The sequence below is a fragment of the Cnephaeus nilssonii genome, assembly GCF_951640355.1.
Source record: "Cnephaeus nilssonii genome assembly, chromosome: 13".
NCBI classification, from domain to species: Eukaryota; Metazoa; Chordata; class Mammalia; order Chiroptera; family Vespertilionidae; genus Cnephaeus; species Cnephaeus nilssonii.
Window position 1 is genome coordinate 44,027,445 of NC_137084.1, and position 19,530 is coordinate 44,046,974.

The 19,530-nt window shown below is 37.4% G+C and overlaps 1 protein-coding gene across 1 annotated transcript in view; it reads left to right on the top strand.

The window, feature by feature from the left end:
* Positions 1–19,530, top strand: part of PPME1 (protein phosphatase methylesterase 1) — a 64,824-nt gene that overhangs the window by 13,515 nt on the left and 31,779 nt on the right. The window contains exons 2-3 of the mRNA XM_079788622.1: positions 12,732–12,825; positions 13,948–14,040. Of these exons, the coding sequence (XP_079644748.1) occupies positions 12,732–12,825; positions 13,948–14,040 (187 nt within the window). The remainder of the gene's footprint in view (positions 1–12,731; positions 12,826–13,947; positions 14,041–19,530) is intronic.

The following is a 19,530-nucleotide window of genomic DNA, read 5'->3' on the forward strand; positions in this document are numbered from 1 at the left end:
AGATTAAAATTGAGACGTACAAAGGATAAAAAGGTTATTTAAAAATATCTCAATAATAATACTTTAATATGAAGATGATAGAAAAATGCCTTATATTTTGAGAAAGAATATCTAACCTAAAATTATTTTGGCTAGTATTTGCCTACTATATCTTTGTCTTGGAACTTTTAATCTCTTTTTTATAGTACTAGAAGCCCAGTCACGAAATTCATACATGGTGGTGGTGGTGGTGGGGGGTGTTCCTCAGCCCGGCCTGCATCCTCTCCAATCTGGGACCCCTCGGGGGATGTCCGAAAACCAGCAGTCAGACATTCCTCTCACAATCTGGGACTGCTGGCTCCTAACTGCTTGCCTGCCTGCCTGATTGCCCCTAACTGCTTCTGCCTGCCGGCCTGATTGCCCCCAACTGCCCTCCCCTGCCGGCCCGATCACCCCTAACTGCCCTCCCCTGCAGGCCTAGTTGCCTCTAGCTGCCCTCCTCTGCAGGCCTGGTCAGCCCTAACTGCCCTCCCCTGCAGTCCTGGTCACCCCCAACTGCCCTCCCCTGCAGGCCTGGTTGCCCCCAACTGCCCTCCCCTGCCGGCCTGATCACCCACAACTGCCCTCCCCTGCTGACCATCTTGTGGTGGCCATCTTGTGATGATGTGAGGGAGTCGCACGAGGGTGCGAGGACCACCTAGGCTTTTATTAGTATAGAGCAGTGATGGCGAACCTATGACACGCGTGTCAGCACTGACATGCGTAGCCATTTCTGATGACACGCGGCCGCATGCCGAGGATGAAACATTTGCTGCTCCTGAGGATGAAACATTTGCGACTAGAGTCTTGGAGTTAGTTTTTTCCTCAAAGTGACACACTACCCGAGTTATGCTCAGTTTTTTGGCGAAGTTTGACACACCAAGCTCAAAAGGTTGCCCATCACTGGTATAGAGGATACTAGTATAGTTGGAGTTAAAAAAAATCTCATCTAAGGGTATATGTTTCAGACCTAGAGCATTTAGTTTGCCCTTGATATATTTGGATCCACCTTATTTTATACTTTCTGTTTGTCTCATCTGACCTGTGTTTCTTTTTCTCATTCCATATTTTTCTATTGGATTAGTAATGATACAGTCTCTAGATAAATTCTTTGAATGGTTACTTTAACATTTTTGATAGCAACTTTATTAAGGTAGAATTCATATATCATACAAGAGACCAGGTAGAGTATACAATCAATTATTTTTAACATATTCACAAAGTTCTGTAACCATTACCACAATGAATTTTAGAACATGTTTGGCACTCCAGAAAGAAACCCCATACTCACTAGCAGTTAGCTCTCACTTTTTGCCAAACCTCCCAGGCCTAGGCAGCCACTAATCTATTTTCTCTCTCTAAAGATTTACTTAATCTGGATATTTATAATAAATGGAATATTTTGTGACTGGATTCTTTCATTTAACATATTTTGTTTAACATAAATTAAAAAAATTAAATATATTATTCTTGAATATTTGGGTGGGCCCAGTGCAGTAACAGTGTCCTTGAAAGAACAGGGAGGCAGAAGAGTAGTCAGAAATCTAAGAGAAATTTGAAGATGCTATTTTGCTTGCTGGCTTTGAAAATGGAGGAAGAATCTCTGAACCAAGTAATACAGGCATCGTCTAGAAGCTGGAAATGGTATTTAAAACAGTAGATGAGTGGCTAAAAAAGCTGTGGTACACAATGGAATACTACGCAGGTGTAAAAAAAGGAACTCTTTTGTAATAGCATGGATGGACCTGGAGATTATTATGCTAAGCGAAATAAGCCAGACAGAGACAAATTCCATATGATCTCACTTATATGTAGAGTCTAATGAACAAAATAAACTATTGGATTAGTAATGATACAGTCTCTAGATAAATTCTTTGAATGGTTACTTTAACATTTTTGTTAAAATAGAAACAAAATAGAAAATACTAGGTGTACCAGTTAATAATGCGGATTTTTTTCAGTAGATGGAGTTACACATATGTTGATATATATGCGATTTGATATGTATGCTATTTTGTTGTATTGACAGCAAGCTTCAAAACTTCACATCAAATTTGCTGAAGGTGTTAACATCATAGATATTTTTACGCTTAAAAATGTTGGATTTCGTGCCAGAAAAGAGCATTTGCGGGAAGTTTTAATTCATTACTTTATTTTGAAGAAAAGTGCTGCTGAAAGTTGTCGTATACTTCGGGAAGCTTATGGTGCACATGCTCCATCTCAAGATACTTGTGAATGCTGGTTTAAACATTTTAAAAGTGACGATTTCTATGTGAAAGACAAAGAACGTCCAGGTCAACTAAAAAAGTTTGAAGACCAACAATTACAAGCATTATTGGATGAAGATGCGTGCCAAACTAAAAAACAACTTGCATAAAGATTAATCATTGCTCAGCAAACAATTTCTGATTGTTTACAAGCAATGAGAAAGATTTTAAAGGAAGGAAAATAGGTGCCACATCAACTGAACGAAAGACAAATGGAAAACCAAAAAGTCATCAGTAAAATGTTGCTTCAATGGCACGAAAGAAAGTCTTTTTTGCATAGAATTGTGACTGGTGATGAAAAGTGGGTTTATTTTGAGAATCCCAAACGCACAAAACCATGGGTTGATCCAGGTCAGCCATCAACATCGCCTGCAAGGCCAAATTGCTTTGGAAAGAAGACAATGCTCTGCATTTGGTGGGATCAGGAAGGTGTGGTGTATTATGAGCTTCTAAAACCAGGTGAAACCGTTAATACTGATCGCTTCCGACAACAAATAATCAATTTGAACCACGATTTGATCGTAAAATGACTGGAATGGGCCAGAAGACACGGCAAAGTAAGTTTGCTTCATGAAAGCGCACCATCACACACTTCAGAACCAGTTAAAGACACGTTAAAAGATCTTGCCGTATTCACCAGACCTTGCTCCTTCAGATTACCACTTGTTCCGATCAATGGCACATGCACTTTCTGAGCAGCACTTCAAAACATACGAAGAAGTGGAAAATTGGGTCTCTGAATGGTTTGCCTCAAAACAAGAAAAGTTCTATTGGGACGGTATCCACAAATTACCTGAAAAATGGGGGAAATGTGTAGCTAGCAATGGACATCACTTTGAATAAAGCACTTTTGATGTTTCTCTTGAAATTATCGTGTTTTCTTTGATTACAAAATCCGTATTGTTAACTGGTACACCTAGTAAATACCTCAATGTGGGCACAGATGAACTTGTTGCTACTAGGTTGATTATTGATGTAGGCCTTTGCAATGGGCAGAGAGCTAGAATGTACTTTTTAAGACAAAAGGAATCAAGACAAAATGAATTCATTGATATTTCCAATTCAAATAAGATTACAGGTGTTTTTTTTTACTTTGATTTCATATAATTATCTCTGCTCTTACAATGGAAATCTTAGTTTCTAATTACATTAACCTAACTACCTACTTTATATAGTACTAGAGGCCCGGTGCATGAAATTTGGAGGGGGGTCCCTCAGCTCAGCCTGTGCCCTCTTGCAGTTCGGGATCCCTTGCTCCTTACCGCTCAGCTCACTGCTCCTTAGTGCTGCCTTGGAGGTGGGAGAGGCTCCTGCCACTGCCACTGTGCTTGCCAGCCGTGAGCCTGGCTTCTGGTTGAGCAGCACTCCCATTGTGGGAGCACACTGACCACCAGGGGGCAGCTCCTGCATTGAGCGTCTGCCCCCTGGTGGTCAGTGTGCATCATAGTGACTGGTCGTTCTTGTCATTCCGCTGTAATGGTCGCTTAGGTTTTTATTATATCCTACCTAATAATAGACAAATATGCAAATTGACCGTACCTTCGCTATGCCCGCAATTGGCCAGGAGGCGCGGGGGGGCGGGACTCGGGGTGGCCGGGGTGGCCGATTGGGCCGGCGGGACGCTGAGCTCGCGGGGCCAGCGGGACGCTGAGCTCACGTCACTAGCAGCGGCTCAAGCTCAGCGTTTGCGCCATGGCTGTGCTGCGGCGCAGAAGGGGCCTCTGGGGCAGCGAGCTCACGTCCCACCGCGGACCTGTCCGCTCAGGCACCAGGCCTTTCAGAAGCCTCTGCCGCGCCGGAGGCTTCTGAAAGGCCTGGTGCACCAGCGCACAGGCACCTAGCTCTCCCATGATCGAAAGCGAAAGCGTGTAGGGGACCCTACACATGCATGATTCAATCATGCACTGGGCCTCTAGTAGATAGATATGTATGTATATAAATATGCACACATATGATGTTCAAAATAACCAATTATACTACCAATAAAAACTACCAACAGTATGATTATGGAATACTGTTTAAGATTTTTAAGTTATTTTCTTTTTTTTCCTTAAAGTATGTCTCACCAGAGATGTATAGTCAAGTAATTGTGTTTTTTTTTTTTTCTTTTTCTAAGTAATTGTGTTTTAAAGTCACTTGGAATAAATGTTGTATGCCATTAGGTTAATTTGCTCCCTTTCTTGTTACTGTTGGTGATTAGTTTCTACAAACTGTTTAATATATTTAGAAATAAAAAAGCACACAAATTATTTACATGACTCCAAAGTTGAAAGTATAAACAGTGTATATTCAGAAAAGAATAGCATTTGCCTTTTTCCCCTCCATTACCCCACAGCTAACCATTTTCATTAGTTTTTGTTTAATTCTTCCACTTTAAAAAAGTTTATATGTATATATTTATAATCCCCCTTTCTTTGATAAAAGGTAACATATTTTATGTACTCCTCTGCATATTTTAAAAAAATGTTTTTATTGATTTTAGAGAAATGGGGAGAGGAATAGAGAGATAAAAAACATCGATGAGAGAGAAACATCGATCAGTTGCCTCCTGCATGCCCCTTACTGGGGCATAAGCCCGTAACCTGGCATGTGCCTTGACCAGGAATCAAATCAGTAACCACTGAGCCATCCCAGCTGTGCTGCATATGACTTTTTAAAATTTAGTATATCTCTTGCCGAAACCGGTTTGGCTCAGTGGATAGAGCGTCGGCCTGCGGACTGAAAGGTCCCAGGTTCGATTCCGGTCAAGGGCATGTACCTTGGTTGCGGGCACATCCCCAGCAGGGGGTGTGCAGGAGGCAGCTGATCGATGTTTCTCTCTCATCGATGTTTCTAACTTTCTCTCCCTCTCCCTTCCTCTCTGTAAAAAATCAAAATATATTTTTAAAAATTTTTTCAAAAAAAAAAATTTAATATATCTCGATCACTCCTTAGCAGTATATAGAGATCTTTTTCATTTTTTTTTTCCTTCAGGTGCATAGTACTCCACTGTGTGGATATAACATAATTTATTCAACCACTCTACTTATTGATAGACATTGGGTTCTTCCCATAATTTTATATTTCAGATAGTGCTGAAATGAACAAACTTGCATAGATCCTTTCATATCAGGGTGGAGGGGGACTTCTTTTAACATAATTGTCTTTAATGTTCTGCCGTTTAACAGCAATATAGTAATTCTCTTAAAATCTTGTGATTCCTTGGGCTTTATGCATCTGTAGTTTGAAGTTTCAGTTCTGGAATCAACAGCTATTACTCTTCAAATAGTGCCTTTACCCGTTCTCTAATTTCCTGTTGGAACTCTGATCTGACATATGTAAGTCTTATTTCTCTCCCATATTTCTAACTTCTTTCATATTTTTCATCTTTTGTTTTTATGTTATATTCTAGATATATCTACATATATCTGAACAAATGTATGTTTACCCTTCCCCTTAGCTGATCATTTATTTTTTAATTACATTCTTTCATTCTAAAAGTTGTATTTATTTTCAATTTTATATTCTTTTAAAAAACATATTAAAATTGTTTTATATTCTATTTGGTAATTTCAATATGAGAAGTCTTTATACATCTGTTTCCACACACGATTTATGCTTTTTGACTGAGAGAGGTCATTTGCTTTGGAACTTTGGGAGTTTTTTGTCCTAGAATGAAGGTTGATTTTTTCAAAGAGGATTTGCCTTTGTTCATGTTGGGGTCTTAAGGGCACTACCAGTCTGGGTCGACTTTAAACTAAATTCTTAACTTGAAATTTCTTGGATCATGTAAGTGGTATGAATTTAGCTAAAATTAGTATGAGAGCTATCTTGAGAAGGATTTTTGGTTTGTTTTTCTTCTCCCTCTCAATATCAAGTTGCAGGACAAATTTTTTTCCTTAGTCTTAGAATTGGGTTAGGGAGCAGAGAGTTAGTTTTACTTTACCCTTTCACTGGTTATATAATCCTTTGCAATCCCAGCTTTATGGGTGAAAGGTTTCCTACTCAGCTCCCCACCTTGGGCTTTGTGTGGTATACCCCAGAAAACCCCCAAAACCTAAAGTTCAGTTAGTTGGCAAATGCCATCAAGATAAAAGCTAACTTTAGTGGACTGAATGCCTCTCTGGGTTCCCACCTTTACTTAACTTTTGATCTTAATATTCTATATTCCTTACTTTCGTGCCAGTTCATCTGTGCATTTAAGAATGAATGAATGAATATAATTATATGTGTAATATAATGTAATATAATACACATTTATTTTTATAAATTCATATATTTTTAAACACATATGCATGTTATTTAAAACATTTCCAAAGTTGTATCTATCAAGTTACCTAATTACCATGATGCAAACAGTCCCCAACATAAAATGTCTATACCTAAGAAAACTGTCAGTCAAGTGTGAAAATGGGGTAATGGCATTTTCTGATGTGCAAAGTTTGAAAATCTCCTTTTCTCAGGAAGCTAATGGACCATATGTTTCATCAAAATAAAGTAATGCATAAAAAAATATGGGATTTGGGAATAAGAGTTTCAACATAGGAGAAAGGCAAGAGGAATTCTCAAGATGATAGTGAAATGACAATTCATCATACCCATAGAGGAAGCAGTCCCATTTGGAGCAGATGAGTGGAAGGTGTCAGGAATGGAATTTTCCAAAGGAAAATGGACCTGATATATTATTTAATATGATTGACCATATTAACAGAAGTTTTATAGATTTTTCAAAGGTTTTTAAATTGTGTGATATATTACACACACAAAGTATTTTTAAAATATATGTAAAGTTTGAAGAAAAATAAATTCTCATATATCCACCACCTACCTTATGAAATAGAACATTTTCAGCACTTTATAAGTCTGTTTGTTTCTTCTCAAGAACACCTCCATGCCCCATAGTTTTGAATTGCATGTTTAACATTCCCCTTGCTTTTCATAATAGTTTTACCATCTATGCATGTATCCATAAAAACATTACTTAGTTTTGTCTATTTTTGAACTTTATTAATTGAATCATTAGTTTTGCCTATTTTTGAACTTTATTAATTGAATCAGAGTGCATTTATTCTTCTATGCTTATTTTTCCCCCCCAATATTAGAGTTTTTGAGATTTAGTTGTCCCAACACCATTTGTTAGAAAGACTATTCTTTTCCCAGTGAATTGTCTTGGACCCTTTGCTAAAAATCTGTTGGCTGTGAATGTTTTGGACTTTCAGTTCTATTCAGTAAATCTATATGTCTACTCTCATGCTTGTATCACAGTATTGATTAATGTAGCTTGGTAGTGTTCCATTACCTTTTTTCCCCCCACCAAATATATTTTTATTGATTTCAGAGAGGAAAGGAGAGAGAGCTAGAAACATCAATGATGAGAGAGAACTGATGAGAGAGAATCATTATCTGCTGCCTCCTGCACGCCCCCTACTGGGGATCGAGCCCGCAGCCTGGGCATGTGCCCTTGACCGGAATCGAACCCTGAACCATTCAGTCCTCAGGCTGACACTCTATCCACTGAGCCATGCCGTCTGGGCATGTTCCATTACCTTTTCCTGGAAACTATGAGGATTCAGTAAGGAGAATTCTGCTTATTAGCTTCAAAGCCTAATAATAATCATAATAAAAACATTTATTGAGACACCAACGGAAGTGCTTTATGCACATTAGCTCATTTCATACTGTCGACAGTTAATCATCAATGTGTTAGACTCTGAGAGTATGTTGATGAACAGATACAGAATATTCATGTTCTCATGGATCTCACATTAGTAGCAAATTAGCACAGACTAATCTGAGAGTAACCAAAGGGTAAGCAGGCTACTTTAATTCTCATATCAACCCCTATAAAATAGGCGGTATAACTCTATCTGACATGAAGAAACTCTGGCTTAGAGAAGTTAAGTGACTTGCCAAAGTTCACAGAAGTAATAAAGGCAGAACTGGTTTATGAAAACAAATCTTTAGTCAGTAGCAAATGGAAAATTAATTTAGGTTTAGGACGTACTAAAAGTTTTGTATCTCCTTTTTTAAAAAAATTATTCTTTTTGCTGGAAATAGGTTGTTACGGTCAAAGTTTGACAAGGGTTCTTAATTTGGGATTCATAGTTGAGTTTCCTGAAGCCAATGGAACTGTACATTAAATATATATTTGTGCTTTTTTTTTTTTTTAGAGTGAAACTTTATAGTGCTCATCAGATTCTTAACAGTCTGGGATAATGGCAAAGGGTCCATAAACAATTTGAATCACGTGTTTAGACCGAAGCCATATTTCCTTTGTGTTTCACACCACCATTTTGTTCCCTCTCGGCCAAACTCCTTTTTCTGGTAGCAGGAGTTGGGAGGAAATTATACATTTATTTTGTTAGGTTTTAAATAAACTTTATTGTGACTTCAAAATTCTCTCTATATATTTACATCCTAAAGTAGATTTTTATTTATAAGTTGAGGACTTAATAATTCATCTCTCTGTTAGTTCATAACTTTAGAATTGACTTAGATTCTACAGTTTTTCATATCTTGAACATTCCTGAGTTTGTTGATTGCCTTTTTGAAAAGTCTATGTTTTCTTCCTTTTTAATTCTATTACCAGTCTAGACTCCCATCTTCTAACCAAGTTACTGCAACATATTTTCCAGAATAAAGTCTATTTTGTACCTTTTACCACATTTATTTTTTTTAAAATACTTAATTGGCTCCTCATTTTCTACAACATCATCCAAATCCTCTTTGACCTTTGGGGCCCTAACACACAAATAACAGAAGTTGGGCATATTATATTCCCTACTTTATTATGTCTTATATTATTCCTTCTCCACTATCTGCTTTCAGTTATATCATCTTCCTTTAGTTTTTCAGAACTGCTGTACTTACTCCTACATATTGCAGTTAGCTATTTTTAAATTTTTGTTTTTCATCGGTGTCCCCTATGACCGGCACCATACTGGGTCCTTATTTGTATCCTTCTCTCTGCCTGAAATGTCTTCTTTCCTCCTGATTTCCGGTAGTCTGTATTCTGTCTGTTCTTTAATTACTAGCTTAAATGTTACTTTTCCTTTGAAGTCTCTCTTTATTTCCCAAGCTGAAAGTAATCTTTCTTTCCTCCTTGAACATTCACAGCACTTTAGCCATACCTCTTACTTTATTTAACAGTACCTTATGTTAGATATTTAGGTATTTTACATTAGCTTATTGAGAACAGGCATTATCTAGCTAGTATGTAAAGATTAATATAAGGTCCTTGCTATCTACTTCATGTCTAACATTAGTTGCAAAATTACCTGAAGTAGTGGAGTCTATAAACAATTGTGTGTTCAAATGAAGATATTATAAGTATGCTAGAAAAATCTCTGGGAGTAGGAGTAACATTTGGAGGTATAGATTATTGGTGCTTTTATCAAATGGGAATTACTCATATGTTGGTGTAAATTGGGAAATCCCTGGAACTGTTTTTTTGTGTGTGTGTTGTTTTTTTTTAATGGAGGAAATTAGAAGTGGAGGGTATTCTCCTAGGAAGAATTTCTGTTTATAGGAAATAATTTTTCTTTAACTGGTATCTAGCCAACTTGGAAATTTTCTGTGGCCTTGACAAAGTCAACCATACTTAGACTGTGAAAAGGAAACCTCTGATAATATGCCCTAAAGCCTTATTACTTTTTAGAAGCATAGAAAGAACGAAAGGGAAGAATCTAAGAATTATTAATATAGCATTGGGGTAAATAGCAGAGGGTTTGAAGAGTGGCAGAACTGGATTTGAATGCTGTTACTGCCACTTAGTAGTTGTATAACCTTGGGCAAGTTACTTTACATCTCTAAATCTGTTTTTTATTTGTGAAATGAGGATAAAAATAACTCAAAATTTTGTGAGGGTTAAATGGAATCCTGCCTGTATTTGGCACAATGCCTGTTGTGTATAGTAAATGTTAGGTACTATTACTATGATGATATAAAAAATCCATTTACATAAGAGACCCTTATATAAATGCTTGGCATGCCATGTTGTGGTTGTTATATTTGAAATTAGTATATGCATAGGTGGATTTGTGAGTGACTGATGAGTCGGTAGAATTAAGAGTTTTGCCTTTAGTTTTCCAGTAAGAATTCAAGTGCAACCGGCAAATGAAAAAAAATTGGTCTAGGCTAAAGTTGTAGTTTACTGTCACAGAGATAGTTTTTCGATCAGAAGATAGGGTTACTCATTTACTGAGAAAGCACCAAATGCCAAGTATATTAGATTTCTGAAAAAATATGTCATTTTATTTAGTCACTACAATAAAAGGCAGAAGGAGTTTAAATAATTTGAATTTTCTAAGCCCATATTGCATTAGGAATTTGTAGGGAAAAAGTAGGAACTGTGAGGAATTTGAACTCCTCTCTCATTCCAAATCATATACTTTACCTTTGCATTTTTAGCACCCCTCTTTCAACTTCTAGAACTTGAAAAATTAGTGCCTCGTCACACTCAGATTTAAATCAATTTCTAGAAGTGAGACCCAATCATCAGTATTTTTAAAAGCTCCCTAGGTGATTTTATTATTACACTAGAGGCCCGGTGCATGAATTCATGCACCAGTGCGGTCCCTCGGCCTGGCCTGCGGGATCAGGCCGAAACCGGCTCTCTGACATCCCCTGAGGGGTCCTGGATTGCGAGAGGGCACAGGCCAGGCCGAGGGACCCCACTGGTGCATGATTGGGGCCAGGGAGGAACATGGGAGACTGGCCAGCTGGGGAGGGATCACGGGAGGGCTCCAGGGTGTGTCCAGCCCGTCTCACTCAGTCCTGGTCAGCTGGACCCCAGCAGCAAGCTGGAGCATCTGCCCCCTGGTGGTCACTGCACATCATAGTGACTGGTAGACCGGTCAACTGTCTGCCCCCTGGTGGTAAGTGCATGTCATAGTGAGCAGTTGAGCAGCCTTAGCATATCATTAGCATATTACACTTTGATTGGTTGAACGGATGACCTGACGACCGGACACTTAGCATATTAGGCTTTTATTATATAGGATGGATTGAGAACTGACCTGTCTCAATGTCTATAAGAGAGTAAATATTTAATAAATCCTTGATTTTTGAAAGAATATATACCTGACTGCTGAGCTGCTCCCTTATAATTCTTTCCAGTACTATAGCCACTTAGAGTACTTTTGTATTAACTTAAGTCTTAAAAAGGGCTTTGTATTATAGTTTGTATATATTCTCCATTCAGCCCCATAGCATGCACAGGAAGATGTCTGGCAGGAAGTAATATTTTGCTGCTCATATAATTCCGAATTTCCTTCATTATTGGAAAGAAGGTGTGGAAATAGGGGAAGGCTTAGGATGTCTTTCTTGTGTCTTATCCAAGATTGAAGACAGGTTGTAAATAGACATTTATTGGTTGTTTTTGTTTTAAAATAATCTTACAATTTTTAATAATATATGGTTCAAAAATCAAAAGATAGAAAGGGATATATATTGAAGATTGTCCCTCTTATCTCCCAGGATACCAACAATGTTATATCACTGCTCTTCCAGAAATATTCTAAACATATATAAGCAATCGTATCTATAATAATAAAAGCATAATATGCTAATTAGACCAGACAACCTTCCGGATGAAGCTGGGGCTGCGAGGGAAGCCCGGGTCCCGGGTGCCAGAGGGAAGCCAGTGCCAGCAGCTGGGGGAAGGAAGGCCTACTCTTGCATGAATTTCGTGCATCGGGCCTCTAGTTTATACGTATTTCCCATTTTTACCCAAATGGTAGTATATGCATCATGTTTGTTTATTTACTTAGTGTATCTTCCCCATATATAAAGAATCTTACCAGTATATAAATATTTCCTTCTTCTAACAACTAAATGTTATTTCTTTATTTACAATTTATTTTAATCATTCACCTGTTGATGGATATTTAGGTTGTTTTCAATTTTTCTCTATTACAAATGATGCTACCTTGAATAGATAAGTTATTTTACTTCTTTGTGAGCATGTATTTGGATAAATTCTTAGAAATTCCAGGTATTGATATTGCCATTTTGCCTTCTATGAAGGGTTGAATATATACTGGCTGGGAAATAATAAATGTGAAATTATGTGAGGGATTAATGGTATGAAGAAGCATAAGTGACCAAAACAATTATTGTAGCAGGTTAAGAGGATAAGAATTAGCCTATGTCCAAGAATAGGAGAAAGAGCTACTGGGTTTTGTGGTATGTATATACACAGAACACATTTGTGATTAAAATATACTAATTAATTTCCTCAAATCCTAAATTTTTTACTCTTAAAATATATTTGAACTTTAAGAAACATATATTTGAATTTTAAGTGCAATACTTTGCGTATGAAACCACTTCATATCTTTAAGGAAAAAATACCCTTGCTATTTTCTTTTCAGATTTACATTTAGTATTTGTTTGATCAAGATTTTAATCATTTAATGCATAACTATTTTTTACTTAAAATCTCTCTCCCTCTTTTTATTTCCATAGCCCTGGAAGAAAACGGGATTTTTCCCCTGTTTCTTGGAGTCAGTACTTTGAGTCCATGGAAGACGTAGAAATAGAGAATGAAACTGGCAAGGATATATCCTTTGCAAAATGGCTTATCCCATCTAATAAAAGAGTAGTATGCAAATTGACCATCACTCCAACACACAAGATGGCTGCCCCCATGTGGACACAAGATGGCCAGCAGGGGAGGGCAGTCGGGGGCACCCAGGCCGGCAGGAGAGGGCAGTGGGGGGGGACCAGGCCAGCAGGGGAGGGCAGTGGAGGGGGGGGACCAGGCCTGCAGGGGAGGGCAGTTGGGGGGGACCAGGCCTACGGGGGAGGGCATTGGGGAGACCAGGACTGCAGGGGAGGGCAGTTAGGGACAATCAGGCTGGCAAGGGAGCAGTTAGGCATCGATCAGGCTGGCAGGGGAGTGGTTAGGGGGTGATCATGCTGGCAGGCAGAAGTGGTTAGGGGCAATCAGGCAGGCAGGCAGACGAGTGGTTGGGAGCCAGCAGTCCTGGATTGTGAGAGGGATGTCCAACTGCCTGTTTAGGCCCAGTCCCACCAGGATTGGACCTAAATGGGCAATCAAACATCCCTCGAGGGGTCCCAGATTGGAGAGGGTGCAGGCTGGGCTGAGGGACACCCCCCCGCCCCCCTCCCGTGCACGAATTTCATGCACCAGGCTTCTAGTTCTTTTGTAAGCTTATAATGTTTAAGTAGAAGATTTATGTAGTAGTTCCTAAAATGTTCTTTATTACTATTGTTTATTTCATTTTTATTCTCCACCTGTTTTTGTGTGTGGCATGGAATATTACCTATAAGTCAGTGCCAATATTTTATGTGGCTATAATTGTCTAATGCATGTGAAAGGGATTAAGAATTAAATTTCTGAAACTGGTATATTGCCTAAGGCCCAGGGTAAAGTTTCATGAGTGGTGAGTTGAACTTGTTTTTAGCGTCTAGAAACCAGGGACTATGTCCTCATTAGTGCAAAGGAAAGCATTTTTTTTTTCCCATTGATAAAATGGTCATACTTGTTTCATGCTTCAAAGACAAACTTATACTGAAGTATCTCTTAAGTTTAGAAGTCTGCATGCAGCTTTGCGTGTAGCTTCATGCTGCATGAGTTAGTTTTCTAATCAGTATTATTATGACTAATCAAAAATTTCAATGAACAAAGTTTAGATATGTTATCTTTAACTATTCATACTCTTTTCGAGTTTATAAGAGTGGTTCAGAGGGTCCAGTCCTACTCCTTTTGCATGGAGGAGGCCATTCCGCCCTTTCCTGGGCTGTGTTCACGGTAAGTAGTTAATAGTAGAAGTTGATATTAATGCAATCTTTGTTTACTTCTGGAGGAATTTGAGTAGCCTAACTCTTCCTTCTGTGCTCACTCTTTGGCTTGATTATAAGAAGGTTATGGATGTGAGTCGATTCTGTATTTATTATGGTAGGCCAAATATCACTTGTTCGTTAAGGTAAAGGTTCTTAACGGGTGAGTTTCAGTGCATGATTTATTCAAACGTTTTGTAAAGTGTTTTACATATATTTCATTGGGATGAGGGGGATGGAATTTGTGCCTTGTCAAAAGTGGGGGGTCTGTATTTCAGTGATCTAAGTAATGGAGAAGCAGACATATTCTATTCAGTTGCTTTAAATAGAGATAATGTCTATCTTTTATTTATCTCCCTCATAGAGCCTATTGTACTTTATATTTATACATAGAGATGTCCCATAAGTATTTGGAAAGTAATCCTTTTTTTTTTTTTACAAATGATGCTTTTCACTTAATGGTACCTGTGAGCTATTAGGAAGTAAGCAATATTTGGTTGATGATAACCTGGTCTAGAGTAGAGGATATGTGTCTGTGTTAATGCTGTTATTTGTAGGTCTTCCTAATATCCTTGACTCTGGGGTGGGGTGGTCCATGTGTAGAGAGAGATACTGCTAAGGAAGATACTGGCAATATTCCTTTTTTTAAAAAAAATATGGAACGCTTCACGAATTTGCGTGTCATCCTTGCGCAGGGGCCATGCTAATCTTCTCTGTATCGTTCCAATTTTAGTATATGTGCTGCCCAAGCAAGCACTGGCAATATTCCTTATAAAGTGAAATTGCCCTATCTTATGTGTATCAAGCAGATATACATACTTCCTCTATTTACCACTACGGAGTCCGAGGGACAGAAAATGGGAGCAATTTGGAATGCAGCACTAGGTACTCAGAGCCAGATGAGTGTGGAGCTGAACAGGCTTCTGAATATATCATTTTGCTTCTGGCAGGAGTATTGGGATTAAGTATAAAATCACCTGGTCTCTTCTTTTAGAATATGAATTCCTTGAGAACAGGGATAATGTCTTACTCTTTCTTGTTTCCCAAATGCCTGAAACAATTCTTGACACATAGGCACTTATTCAACTGTTATTAAATGATTTGTCCCCTGCCTTGTTTGCTATTTCCTATCTCTTGCTTTAGAATATAGCTGTATGATTTGCCCATAAGTGCTAGGCTCTTTCATGTATCTAGACCTGTGTTGTCCAATAGAGATACAATGCCAGCCATATATGTGATTTTAAATTTCTGAATAGGGACATTAAATAGCTAAAAAGAAACAGGTGAAATTAATCTTAACATATGTTTTACTTAATTCATTGTACCCAAAATCTTACCATTTCAACAGGTAATCAATCTAAAAGTTACTGTTAAGATAGTTAGCATTATTTTTTATACTGTCTTTGAAATCCAGTGTGTATTTTATACTTATAGCACATTTCAGTTTGGACTAGCCACATTTCAGGTCCTTAGTAGCATAGCTTTAGACATTTACATTCCTCTATTAGATTGTAAGCTTTTTTGTTTTGTTTTGTTTTATTAGTCCTCACTAGAGGATATATTTTCCATTGACTTTTCTTAGAGAGGGGAAGGGAGGGAAGTGGGGGAGGGGAGGAGAGAGAGATTCTGTATTTATTATGGTAGGCCAAATATCACCTGTTTTTTAAAGTAAAGGTTCTTAACTGGCCAGAGATCGAACCTGCAACCCAGGTACGTACTCTTGACCGGGAATCGAACCTGCGACCGTTCAGTTTGCAGGCCCACACACTAACCACTTAGAAAAACTGGCCAGGACAATTGTAAGCTTTTTTAGAGGTAAAGATCATAGTTTATTTTTACCTAGCACATATTGTATGCTCAAGGATGTTTTTTGAAATGAACAAATAATAGCAACATTTTCCTAATGTAGCAGCTATAGTAATAAATATACTCCAGTTGCCCTGAACCAAGGTCAGAGCCACCAGAAGTGGCTCATGTACCATGACTTGCCTGGCTCTGCTCTAAGCTAATACACTGCCACGGGGCAGCTAACATGTTGAAGACTTGTAAGGAAAGAGGCACTGTCTTTATTGTCATGTCACATTCAGACAACTGTATTGAAACTTGCTAGGGATAGTGACTCCAGACTGCCTCATAAAAAATTTGGCAAAAAGTAGTCTGTGGATAGGAAAACCAAGGATAGTTCTTAATGGGTTACAAGATTTTATAAAACTTATAAGAATTACATATATAGGCTAGAGGTAGCTTCACTATACTCTTTGAACTTTGAGCAGCTCTCTAATAGTCTGGTGCAAAATCAGAGGTAACATTACCTCTTTGAGCATTCAGAATCCTTAGAGATGAGGGATTTAGGTAGGGCTAGAACATACTTACCACAAAACAGCTATTGCTTTTGACACTAAAAGAAGAAACAATGAAGTGGAGTTCAGAAGATGTGATTTCTAGCTCCAGTTTTACCAGTACTCGTAATACATCCTCGTGAAAGTTATTTTAGCCCTTGAGCAAGCCAGATAAGCCTTTATTCTCTAAATCCAGTCCCCTTAGAATTCACGGTTTCTTTGAAGATTATTTGAAATACGAATATAAAAACTTTGTAGATTATAAAGCCTTGTACAGATATTATAATAAGCTATTTGTTGGCATGTATTGATATAAAATATTTTTATCCCATTGATTGAAACAATGAAATAACATGCAAAGTGCCTGGCATAGAGGAGGTGATTGATAAATAGCTGCTGACATTATTATATTTTTTATCATTATAGAAGATATCTCTTTTACCAAGATATATTCTACAGATTACAAATTCCATGAGAAATTAATGAAATAGGGATTTTTGTGATTAAATGAGTTTGAGCAATATTACATATAATATCCTTTTCTTATCCTCTCTTGGAAATTTATCCTGCATATCAGTATATTATTAAAGCCTTTAGGATGTTCTTCGAAGTCTATTAAATTTCAACTGTGTCTCCTAAATGTATTTGACCACTTGATTCCTTTTTTCTAAAACAATTGAATCTGAACTGTGTACTGATTCTGATTCCTTTTTCCTAAAAACAATTGAATCTGAAGTGTCTACTGATTCTCACACTTTGTGAAACTCCTTTTATGGATAGATCACCGTGTCCCAATTGCTTACCTGGTTTACTTGTGTAACCAAGGGAATTCTCTACCACTCAATTGACTTAATAGCTTGGACTTGGCTGGTTAAATTTGCCTGCCCTTTTTTGTTGTTATTCCTGCCAGTGTAACAGCCCAGTGAATGCATTGATATGTGATTGTGCTTTGAAAATAAACATGGCTACATAAAAGTTAGTGCTCTTGCAATTGACTGGACTCCAGAGCTCATATTTCCTCAAGCATTAGCACATGTCTGTGAATCCAGAAGGCAGCTGTGGCAAATAGCAGGAATAAGTTCAAGTGCTTCATAATCATGAGAGGCAGAATTTCCCTGAGATCTTTGCCCAGATGATATTTGGTAAAAAAGGCAATAAAATGGAAGCAAAAAGGCCCTTACATAGCAGGTGGACAGTATATTGGCAGCCAAAGGAAGAGATGAACAACTGTGATTGATGCTAGATCATGAGAACCTTGAGAGCAGATCTATGCCTTATTCACCCTATAGGTCTAGCACACAGAGCCTGGCATGGAGTTGATGCTCAGTAGTTCTTCCTTGAATAAGTTAATACCAACTCCTAAGAGTTAAGAAAAGATTAAATTTTGTTCATTGTTTCCTATTCAAGAAAGCAGAAAAGTATGTTATTTTCCTAAAGGCTTTATCAAATGGCAGTAAGTCATTTATATATGACTGATACATAAAGAAGTTGTATAATGTGTTAGAAAAGTTACAAACTCTAGGAGACCTGAAGCCAAAGGACAGAAAGAAATAGTTCAGGGAGAACAAACACAATGTTTATCCTCACTAGTAATCAGATATGATTCATAAAAGGTATCATTTTTTAAAATATCAAATTAATATTTTTCAAAAAAATCCTCTGTTGGCAAGGATACTTAGAAAATGAAAGTTTCAAACATTGCTGGTGGCATTGTAAATAAAGCTTTTTTGGAAAGTAATTTACAGTGACGAATCAGCAAATATTTATACCAGTTGACACAGAAATTGTACTTATAAGGAAAAATACCAAAAATGGGAAAAGCTATTTGTCTAAAATTAACAATCCCAATGTCTAACAATAAGTAAATGGTTAAATAAACTGTATGTACCTATAAGACAAAATATTATGCAACCTTTTAAAATAATTCTGGACAGTATGGAAAAAGCTTTCTGTTTTTCTATTTTCTAGGTTTTCTTTCAGTTGTATGTTTTTTATTTTATAACTTAAAAGATTGTTTTTTTCTTTAATGTACACTGTTTTTAAAGGGAAAAGTTTAGATTAATTTTAAAAGTTGTATTCAAAGATTGTATTCAGTTCTCTATCCCACTAGTTAAGAGGAGATTGGCAAACAAATTTGCCCAGAAAAGAGCAGCCAAGATTAGAGTACTTGAAACCATAGCATTCAACTGAATGTTTGGCCTAAGAAAAGCAAAGACATGGGAGGCATAATATTTGCTTTCAACTGTAATATTATTATTTTTTTAATCAGCCACATCTTTTAAACATTTATTATGTGCCAGGTACTGGGATAAGTGCTTACCTACATGATTCCATTTAATTCTTTTTATATTTCTGTGAGGGTAGGCAGATGAGAACATTAAAATTTAGAGAAATAACAGCCATTCATTGCACCAGAACTTAAACCTACCTCTGTCTGCCTCCAGTGTCATGTTTCTCTGAAGACCAGTTCTACACTGCCTAAGAGTACAGACTCAGGGCAGAAACCATGGAGGCATATTTTTGAGACACATAAGGCAGAACTTCTAAAGATTGGGACTATTTCAAAGCAGACAAGGACCTCTACAGAGGGAAAGGTAGCATCATCTTGGTAGTGTTCCAGCATAGTGCATGTTGTAGGATTTAATTGTGAATATATACTAAAGTTCCTTATCTATCATTCTGTAAAATTCTGGACCTGAGTAGAAACCCTTTTGCATTAAATGTTTTGTGGGTTTTGCGGGGGGTGGGGAGACCCCAGAGATTCACCTGAACAAGTTCTATTAACTGTCAAGAGAAAGCATTTCTATTTTGGCTTTTGTAACAGGAAAAAAATCCAAGGCATACGTGTGTGTGTGATCATTATTTATTAAAGGATGATAACTAAGGGAGAGCAATTATGGTGTTTTAAAGGGTAAGCTTTAGGTTTCTAGAAAATTAATTTTTCATAATTCTTTATTCCTTGTTTATATTCAGTAAACTAGTTATTACTGTAGTTGTTGTAATCAAGTTTATCATATGTAGTGGATAATACAATACTTAGGGCTTCTATAGACTTCTCCATTAGTAATGGGTATAACAGACTGGCATAATTGCTGTGGGAGAATCCAGAACTAAGCAGAAAT